We start from the raw sequence: 10,909 nt of genomic DNA, 5'->3' as shown, positions 1-10,909 counted from the left end.
AAGACGTTAAAATTGTAGGTCAATTCAGCCTAGACTAAAACACAGAAGGTGCAGGGCACAGGCAGTCCTGTCATAGAAACAGTGGATTCAGTCCTTTGTCCTTTAAGAACAGGCCTTTCTATCTAGACTGGGGCCCAGAAGAAGACAATTATTTTGTACTAGATGTTGAAGTGGCCCTTGGATTTTCATCTGTGAACAGCCTCCTTCCAATGCTTGGGCTGCAGCGGGGCGTCTGATTCCCCATCTCACACACACCGAGGGCTGCTTCTACCACCTCCCTGAATAAGGCCCTGGTTATTCCAGTCATGGCCATGGCCATAACCATGACATGTTCTAGAATGCTGACCTGCCAGTGACGGACTGCATTAGAAACTTCTAATAAGTGTCTCTCTTTCCTACCCACAAACAGACCCACACTGGCTGTTCTGCCTCCTGTAATGTGAAGTGACTTGTGGATAGAGAGTCTGTTCACTTTTTAGAAAGTAGAGTTGGATGTATTTTCATAGCAAACTAGCAGGAACAGCCCAGGAGACAGGAACATTGAAACCATGTGGCTGCATATAGAAAATTTCAAAGTGTGGGTCTCATCTACTGTTTGATCAAGAGCGAAAAATATCATCGAGTTTCCATCAAGAAGAAATGTATTTGCTTGTAAATAGTCTAAATGAGGCATTCTCCAAACAAAAGAGCAAATGTATTGACAATTGATGTAGAGTTGAAGTGCTGAAACTTGCTCACTGAGACATTTCCACTCAACACTAATGCATTAGACCCTCAATGCAGAATAAAAGTTTACGAATAAAAGCAAATAGAAACACAGTCACTACCTGTGATTTCTGCTTATGTTTCCACTCCCAATCATATTCTTAGCTACTTTTGGACCCCATGGGGGAAAAGAAACCAGAACGGAATAAAACTTCTAACATCAGAACTACCAGTAACTGAAAGAAGAGAAAACAAAAACAAAAAACAAAACAGAAGCGAAGCCCTCTAGAGTGCAAGGTATCCCAGGAGAGTGAGCTCTTAAGTACCCGCTCCACGGAGGCGGCAGGCCAGCTGCATGTCTCTGGGCGTAAATGTCACGTGCCTGGCATGGATGGCACACAGGTTGGTGTCTTCAAAGAGGCGCACCAGGTAGGCCTCGCTGGGCTCCTGCAGGGCGCTAGTGGCTGCGCTCTGGAAGCGCAGGTCCGGGCTGATGGCCTGGGCGATCTCGCGCACCAGGTACTGGACGTGCAGCTTGCGCAGGAGCAGCTGAGTGGACTTCTGGTACTTTCTGATTTTGTAAAGCGTCAGGGTGCCAGGCCTGTAGCCGTGGGGCTTCTTGATCCCTCCTGTAGGCGGCGCCCTCTTGCCGGCAGCTTTGGTGGCCAGGGGCTTTCTGGGGGCCTCCCAGGTGGTGGCTTTGTGAGTGTTCTGCTTGATGTCTGCTGTGGTGCAGGGCGGCCTCTCCCCTGTCCTTGGGCTGAGCCTGACCAGCTGCAGGCGGCTCTGGCGTCAGGGAGCGAGGGCGGTGGGTTTGTGGACAGGATTCAGAGAGCCTGTGACTTGAGATCCGTGCAGAAGACGCATCCTCACGCTTAGCCCCTTTCAATCCAGCCCTAGACTTACCTGCTCACAGGTCTGCGGGTCAGAGGTCAGGATGCTCATTCACCCTGTGGGGTCCTGGGCTTCCGAGGTCTACACACCCGCAGTGGGAATCTTCCTGCAGCTAGTCTTGCTCTGTGGTCTCAACAAGTTTAGAGTCTTATAATTTGCTGTGATGATTGCATTAGAGCCACCTGGCTAGCTTCCATTGCACTCATTGCTTCACGAGATTTTTAACCTAATGAGAATGAGCTGTCCCCATCCCACCCTACAAAGTAGCTGGTCAGGGCTGAGTGCTGTCCTGGGGGTAAGGGGATGACATGCCCAGGTGTCAGCTCAAAGGATCTCTGCATCATCCTGAGGTGGGAGGCAGGGCAAGAGCACCAATGAGGTTCTCCCTCCCCCCCCCCCCCACAGTGAAAGCTTATCAAGTCTATGGGTTGTGCCACACCCAAGGGTGGTGTTACCTTCCATTGTATTTACGGGTTCACAGATTTGTAACCTAATCAAGGTATGAAAAACTAAGTTCATGGGTTCCTCCAACACTCAAAAGAGGGGAAGATATCTGGAGTATGCATTATGGGATGGATCATAGGTGGTGGTTCATACGGTTTTGCTGTCACCACCCAAAATTCATCTTGAATTGTAATCCCTGTAGTCCCCATACTCCCCATGTCAAGGGAGACACCAGGTGGAGGTAACTGAATCATGGGGGCAGTTTCCCAGTTTCCCCCATGCTGTTCTTGGGATAGTGAGTGGGTTCTCACAAGATCTAATGGTTTTATAAGGGACTCTTCCCTCTCACTCTTGGCACTTCTCTCTCCTGCCGCCTTGTGAAGAAGGACGTTTGCTTCCCCTCCTGCCATGATTGTAAGTTTCCTGAGCCTCCCCAGCCATTCAGAACAGTGAGTCAATTAAACCTCTTTTCTTTATAAATTATCCAGTCTCAGATATTTCTTTATAAGCAGTGTGACAACAGGCTAATACTGTGGTCATCCAGAATTCTGCCTGCAACAGAGATTCTGACAGTTCATATTTTATGATAATAATGGAAATATTTATAAAAAAAATGTTTTAATAAAGTTGTATCTTAGGCAGTTGATGAGGCATGAAGTTGTTTTATCAGGTGCTCTGATGGTACATAGCACCAGGAAAGAGAATGTGAAAAATCTAAGTAGCCACTCCTCTAGCTGACATTTCTCTCTGGCAGGGATGTTCCTGGGGCATTATTCTCTGCTAAGAAACACATATTGGAAACTGCAGAGAGGCTTATGGGAAAGCGGAAGCTTTTCTGATAAAATGATCCTGTGTGAATATCACTGATGCTCTTCTTGGCTCCTCCTCAGTCTTGGACCTGGATGTGATGGCTGGGTTGAGCCATCTTTCCATTGCCCAGGATGGAAATGACAGAGAAGCCATTCCTGACCTTATTGAGCCATTTATGTGAGTTAACAGGTGATACCTCCAGATGGGTTCATGAGAACAAAATTCCTGTTTCAATCCATCTTACACTTTTCTGACACTTGTAGCAGAAAACAACACTCATCCATATAATGCATGCCCTTCACAGACAAGCAATTTTGTGAGATCCATAGTAACAAAATAAGTAACACCATTACAATTTGTATGTATATTATGTCTTTTAATAATAATTATTTGATTGAAAAGAATGTATTATTAAAAATAAATCCCATGGCATTAGCTCCAAGTTTTTATAAATAAATATATAGAAAGATAACTGAATATGTCTACAGAGAGGGTGAGTATAGATAAATTGTTAGAAATAAGAGTAACAATATATATAATAGTGTAATGAGTGATAATGATTTGAGTGTTAGGCATAAGTTGAAGAGTATTAAATTGTGTAGTCTAGAGGACTGAAATGTTGGCTGGGTGTGCATCCCAATGTCATTTTATTACTGTGTGCTGAGCCATATTAGGACTTTCTGTGTTGCACCTGAGGGTGTTATATGGTATGCATGACAGTCTCAATTCTTTCTGAGATTTTCATGCTGGTATGGACCCATCATCATACCTGTGGCCCTAAGCCTATATATGAGTCAACATCTTTACAGTTGGCGGGGTCCAGATAAGAGAATCATCACCTTTCTCCATGCTGGGTTTATAACGAAGTACCCATTCCAACTGTGGCCAGATGTTTACATATGAGAGTCGCAATTCCAACCATAAACTGCATTCATGTGTGAAAGTCAGGACCTCACCAGTGGGTTCTGTTTATATGTGAGGGTGAAAATCAAATGGTCAGGGGGGTGCAGGGGGTGCATACGAGAAACAAATTTCACCTGTGTGCTGGGCCCTGTGATGAGACTCTGTCCCACCTGAGGGCTTTATGTAATATGTGAGAGAGTGGATGATCTGAACGAGGAGACCAAGGGTTTTTTTTCATTTCCCTAAGTGTAGGTAGGAGAAGCAGGATCTCTCCTATTGGCTGGTTTGACATATGAAAGTCATCATTGCACCTGTGAGTTGTGCTCCAAGATACATGTCACAATTACACCTGCATATAGGAAGAGAGCAGGAGAGTAAAATCAGTTGGACGCTGGGCCAGGGATATGTCATCTCCCTGAGAACAGGAACCAGGCAACAGAGTCACATTACCTGAATGCTCAGGCATGGGTATGTTGCAATCCACTCCTTAAGTTAGGACCCAGGCAGCAGAGTCACATCACCTGGGTGCTGGCTTCAGTGATATACCAGAATCCCATCTGTGAGCTGGACACAGGAAACAGAGCTAAAATACTCGGGAGCTGGGCAGAGATGTATGTCACAATCCCACCTGTAGAAAGTGACAGGGATGAGATGAACAACTCCACACATGTCCAGATTCCATGTATGAGAATTTGTATGTTGGGCCTAAGTACACCAGTCCCAATCTCAACAGTGAACTGGATTCATAAATGAATCTTCTCTGGCTGACCGTGTCCCATTAGGAGAGTTACAGTCTCGCAGATGTAATGAATTTTGGTTTGAGAGTCACCCACCTACCTGTGGACAAGATCAATATATGAGAGTCAATTTTCTTTCTTTCTTTCTTTCTTTCTTTCTTTTTTCTTTCTTTCTTTCTTTCTTTCTTTCTTCTTTCTTCTTCTTTCTTTCTTTCTTCTTTCTTCTTTCTTTCTTTCTTTTCTTTCTTTCTTTCTCTTTCTATTCTTTCTCTTTCTTTCTCTTCTTTCTTTCTTTCTTTCTATCTTTCTTTCTCTGTTTCTTTCTTTCTTTCTTTCTTTCTTTCTTTCTTTCTTTCTTTCTTTCTTTCTTCTTTGCTTTCTTTTTTTTTTCCTCCCTTGAGACAGAGTCTCACTCTATCACCAGGCTGGAGTGCAGTGGGACAATCTCGGCTCTCTGCAACCTCTGCCTCCTGGGTTCAAGCGACTTTCCTGCCTCAGTTTCCTGAGTAGCTGGGATTACAGGTACATGCCACCATGCCCAGCTAATTTTTGCATTTTTAGTAGAGATGGAGTGGCCAGGGGCAGTGTCCCATGCCAGTAATCCCAGAACTTTGGGAGGTCGAAGTGGGTGGATCACTCGAGATCAGGAGTTTGACACCAGTCTAATCAATATGGTGAAACCCCGTCTCTGCCAAAAATATAAAAATTAGCTGGGCATGGTGGCATGAGCCTGTAGTCCCAGCTACTCAGGAAGCTGAGACAAAAAAATTGTTTGAAACTGGGAGGCAGAGGTTGCAGTAAGCCTAGATGGTTCCACTGCACTCCAGTCTGGGTGACAGAGCAAGACTCTGTCTCAAAATAATAATAATAAATAAATAGTAGAGAGACGGGGTTTGCCATGTTGGCCAGGATGGTCTTGATCTCCTGACCTCGTGATCTGCCTGCCTCGGCCTCCCAAAGTGCTGTGATTACAGGTGTGAGCCACCGCGTCCGGCCGGTTGTGCTCATTTTTGAGGATGATAGCTCTTATTGTTACCAGAGTGTGCATGAGTGTTACAATTTCACCTGTTTGCTGGGCCCTGTTAGGACACTATGTACCTCCTGTGGGCCTTGTACAGTGTGCATTAAACATCATCCACTCTGAGGTCTTCATGCTGACATGAACCTATGATATTACCTGTGGCCATAAGCCCAGGTATGAGAGTCAGCATCTCTCCAGCTGGCTGGATCCAGACAAGAGGATCTTTATTTGGCTGTTACCTGGGTTCAGAAATAAGTCACTATCCCAACTGTGACTGGATGTTCACATATGATAGTTACAATTCCAACTGTGGACTGCATTCAGGTATGAGATTTAGACCTCCCTAATCAACTCTGTTCCTGTGTAAGAATGACAATTCTGATGATTGGTGGGTGTGCATACAGAGAACACAATCTCACCTGTGTTCTGGGCCCTGTGATGACACTGTACCAACTGAGTGCTTTACATGGTATGCAAGAGTGCTTATTTCCTCTGACCTTCATAGTAAAAGAAGACTCATAATTTTGCACGTTTTGTTATGCCTGGCTATGAGACAAAGTATCTCTCCTATTGGTTGGTTTAAGGTATGAATGTCATGTGACAATCTCACACTTGGGTAGTCAGCAAGCAGGAGGGTCTCATCACCTGGGTTTGTGTCAGGGATATGTCACAGTCTCCCCTGAGGACAGGGACAAGGCAAGAGAGTCACATCCCTAGGTGTTCTGCCAGGGATATGTTCTTGCTCCCTCTTGAAAACACGACACATGCGACAGAGTCACCTCACCTGAGTTCTGGGCCCAGCGATGTCACAATTTTCCCTGTGAACTAAGCGCTGGCAGGAGAAACACATCACCTGTTTGCTGGGCCCAGAAATATGCTACATTTTTCTTGTGAGCAGAGCTCAGGCAGAAATGGGGGGGATCACATTTTCTAGTTGATAAATGCGGAGCTATGTCACAAGGCCCCCAGTAGTCATGGCCTTGGCAGAAGCTTCCTATTGTCTAGGCGATTGGCCCAGTGATACATCACGATAGCTAAATTATGCAGGGCCCAAGGCAAAGAGGAAAGTCGCATCACCTAAGCGGTGAACAAAAAGATATGTCATAATGCCCATGTGGAAATGGCCCATGCAGGTGAGTCACATTACCTAGGTGTTGGACCCAGTGATATGTCACAATACACAATATATGCAGGGCCCAGCCAAGAGGGGAGAGTCAAGTCCCCCAGGTGCTGGGTCCGGTGATACATTGTAATCTCTCTTTGGTCAGAGCCCCAGCAGTAGAAGAAACTCACATCACCTCGATGCTGAAGTCAGCCACATGTCACAATACACCTGAGAAATGAGCCCAGGCAAAGAGTCACATCATTTAGGTGAGAGGCCCATAGATATTTTGCAATGCCTCCTGTGGGTAGCGCTCAGTAAAAGTCACATAACTTAGAGTCTGTCCCCAGCGATTTGTAAGAATCCCAGCTGTGAACAGCCACCAGGCAGGACAAGAGAGTCCCATCACCTGGGTGATTAGTGCACAGATATGTCACAATGCCCCCTGTAGGCAAAGCCTAGACAAGAGTTACATCACCTGGGTGTTGGACCCAGCAATATGTCAGAATGGCTCGTGCGGGCAAAGCACAGGAGAGAGTCACATAACAAATTGCCAGGACCAGTGTTAGGTCATGATATCCATTATGGGCAGTGACAAGACAGGAGAATAGAAGGATATTAACTATTAATTAGATGACAGATTCAGGGATATATCACAATCTCATCTGTGGGCTACACCCAGGCAAAAAGTCAAATCACTAAGGTGCTGGCTAGAGGTGTACTTCAGAATCTCACCTGCAGGAAGGTCCATGGATGAGATTAACAATCCCACATAAGTGCCGGTTCTAGGTATGAGAGTCAACACTTCCGGTATGTTGCATCTAAATGCATAAGTCACAATCTCAATGGAGGAATGGGTTTTTTCCATGAAAGCCTTAATCCCTTTTGAAAACTGAGTTATCTTAATGTAGTCACAGCCTCACAAGTGTTTTGGATCTTGGTCAGGGAGTCACAGACTCACTTGCGGACAATATCCACATATAAGAGCGAATTTTCCAACTTTTGACTGCCTCTGGTGTGAGTTTCAGAACATCAATTATGGTCCATGTTCGTGTGGGAGAATGACAATTTTGACAGATGGCTGGGCTCAGGCAGAAGACTTTCATCCTGCAGGTGTTGAGATAAAGGATACATCAAAATACCCAAAATATGCTGGGTGCAGGCAAAAGAAGAGGCTCACATTAGCTGGTTGCTAGGTCCAGTTATATGTCACCACCTCTCTTTTTGCAGGGCTAAGGAAAAAGAGGAGAGTCAGAGGTAAATAAATGTCATAATGTCCCTGTGAGTAGGGCCTATGCATAAGAGTTGCATCACCTAGTCATTGAACCCAGCCATATATTGTAATACACAATGTATACAAGGCCCAGGAAAGAAAGGAGAGTAATATCACATAGGTACTGGGTCCAGCAATATGTCACAATATCCCCTGAGGGGAGGCTCCAGGCAACAGGGTAACATTACCTAAGTGAAGCGCCCAGAGAGATGGTTCAATGCCCCTGGTTGGTAGGACTTTGAAAAAGGAGAAGTTACATAACCTAGGAGCTAGACCTAGCTATGTGTCACATTCGTCTCCAAGATGGAGCCCAGACATGAGAGAAAAGTCACATGATGTAGGTACTGGGCAAAGTAATATGTCACAATCCTTATGTGAGCAGTCCCTAGGAAGAAGTAGAGAGTCACATAGTCTAGATGATGGGCCCAGAGGTATTTGACGATGACTCCTGTAGGTAAGGACCAGGCAGAAGAATCACATCACCCGTGTGCTGTGCCCAGTTATAAGTCCCACTTCCTTCTGTGGGCATGACCCAGGCAGGGAGAAGAGTCACATCATCCCTGTGCTAGACCCAGAGATGTCACAATCTCTCTTATGGGCAATGCTCAGGTAAGAGAGGAGAGTCACTTCAAATAGGTGATGGACCCAGAGGTATTTTACAATGCCTTCTGTGACTCGATCCAGAGAGAAGATTCACATCAACATCAACTTGGTGCTAAGCCCAGCAACATGTCACAATCCCTTCTGTGTAAAGGGACCAGGCAGGAGAAGAGAATCACATTACCGGCTGATGAGCACAGAGATATCTCACAATGCCCCTGTAAGACAGGGCCCAGGCAGGGGAGTTACATCGCCTGAGTAGTGGACCCAGCAACATACCACAGTGTCCAATATGGGCAGCGCACAAGCCGGAGAGTCACAGAACCTGGGTGAGAGGCCAAGCTATATATCACAACGCTTCCTGTGGGCAGCACCAAGGCAGAAGAGGAGACTCACATCACCTGGGTGCAAGGTCCAGCGATATGTCAAAATGCTCACTGTGGGCAGTGCCAGTGAAGGAGAATAGAGTTACACCCTCAATGCGCTGGATCCAGCAATATGTTAATATCCCATCTGTGGGCTGGGTCCATGCAAGACCGTCAAGCCACTCAGGTGCTAGGCACTGGCAAATTTCACAATGAAAGCTGCAGAATGGTCCAGGAATTAGATTAACAATGCCACAGCTGTCTCAGTTGTAGGCATGACATTCAACACCTCCTGTATGTTGGGTCAAAGCCCAAGAATAATCATCTCAACACCAGACTGGATTTGTGCATGAGAGCCTCCATTCCTCTGCAGACTGACCTGTGTTCCTGTGAGAGGATGACAATAGTTACTGTTGGCTGGGTGTGCATATGAGTGTCACAATCTCACCTGTGTGCTCGGCCCAGTTAGCACGCTCTGTGTACTACCCAATGGCCCTATACAGTATGAATGAGAGTTGTAATCAACTTTGAGACCTTCCTAATGGTAGGGACCCATGATCGTACTTGTAGCATTAAGCCCAGGTGTCAGAGTCAACATCATTACAATTAACTAGGTTAGGATAGGAGAGTCTTCCCTTGCCTATGAGCTGAGTTTAGAAATGAGCCACCATTTCAACTCCGGTTGAATGTTTATATATGAACATGGGCCTAGCACCAAGGTGATGTGCGTCTTTGGCCTGGACACTTTAAGCAGGAGGCGATGTGACATATCTCTGGGCCTATCAACTATTTGATGTGACCTTCCTTTTTTACCTGAGCTGTCCCCATAAAAGAGATGTGACATATGTCTAGACGAAGCACCTGGGTGATGTGACTCTCCTTTTTTGACTGAGCCCTGTGTATTTTGGGTATTCTGACTTATCCCTGGAACTAATATCTAGAATATAACAAGATCCAGCATGGGCCCTGCCTAAAAAGTTTCTTGTGACAAATTTCTACGTGAATCACCTTGGAGATTTGACTCTTCTCTCTTACCTGAGCTTTGCCCATAAGAGAGATTGTTAAGTACCTCTGCAGCAAGCACCTAAATGCTGTGGCTCTACTTCCCTGCCGGTGTCATGCTCACAGATGAAAGCGTGGCTTATCGCTGTGTCCAGCACACCAGTTATGTGATTATGCTGCCTGATCTCTGCTCACAGGAGCCATTGTGACATATTCCTGGGCCGAGAAACTATTTAATACGACTTCCTCAATGACCTTAACTTTGTGCATGGGATAAATTGTGACATATCTTTGGATCCAGCACCTAGGTGATGCGACTCTCCCTTTCTGCATGGGCTATGCCCACAGGAAGGAGGCTGACTTATTGCCGTGTTGACAGCTGATGTGATATCTCTGTTCTTGTCTTCTTAGTTTTTAAGAATTTAAACAAGAAACACAAAGAAAAAAAATGCAGCATAATTTAATGGAAAAAAAATATTTGAAAGTTAAGTGCAGAATACAGTACACGGTGAGAGATATACTCCAGGGCGGGCTGCTCATAAGAGTGAGACAGTGTGGATTGTCGCTGAAGAAACCCCCTTATGGGAGTTTTACATTCTTATTAATAAGGAGAGGGAAGAGGAGCTGCTAGTAAGCATGTCCTGAGTGGTCTTCTGGGTACACATGCGCAGTAGCTGTACATGCTTGTTCATGTGTTGCATGTCTTGTTAGCATCTTAGATCTCCACCCAGGAGTGTATTTCTGTTTGTTTGTTTGAGACAGAGTCTCGCCGTGTTGCCCAGGCTGGAGTGCAGTGGTGTGATCTCTGCTCACTGCAACCTCCGCCTCCTGAGTTCAAACCATGCTCATGCCTCGGCCTCCTGAGTAGCTGGGATTACAGGCATGCACCACCATACCCTGCTAATTTTTGTATTTTTAGTTGAGACGAGGTTTCACTATGTTGGCCGGTCTAGTCTCGAGCTTCTGGTTTGAAGTGATCCATCCTCCTCAGCCTGCCAAAGTGCTGAGGGTACAGGTGTGAGCCACCGTGCCCGGCTGGGGGTGTATTTTTTG

At 45.8% G+C, this 10,909-nt stretch overlaps 1 protein-coding gene across 1 annotated transcript; it reads right to left on the bottom strand.

Annotated features, from left to right (window-relative positions):
* Positions 1–1,023: 1,023 nt before the first annotated feature.
* LOC115833871 (histone H3.Y-like) lies at positions 1,024–1,650 on the bottom strand. Its single transcript, XM_030808689.1, has 2 exons — positions 1,612–1,650; positions 1,024–1,491 (listed from the first exon to the last, which is right to left on the bottom strand). Exons 1-2 carry the CDS (start codon positions 1,648–1,650, stop codon positions 1,024–1,026), a joined length of 507 nt encoding a protein of 168 aa, XP_030664549.1.
* Between the last annotated feature and the right edge of the window lie 9,259 nt (positions 1,651–10,909).

Source organism: Nomascus leucogenys, unplaced genomic scaffold (genome assembly GCF_006542625.1).
Source record: "Nomascus leucogenys isolate Asia unplaced genomic scaffold, Asia_NLE_v1 001727F_26335_qpd_obj, whole genome shotgun sequence".
NCBI lineage: Eukaryota > Metazoa > Chordata > Mammalia > Primates > Hylobatidae > Nomascus > Nomascus leucogenys.
The sequence above is the reverse complement of the archived record's forward strand: the minus strand, read 5'-3'. Positions and strand labels throughout refer to the sequence as shown.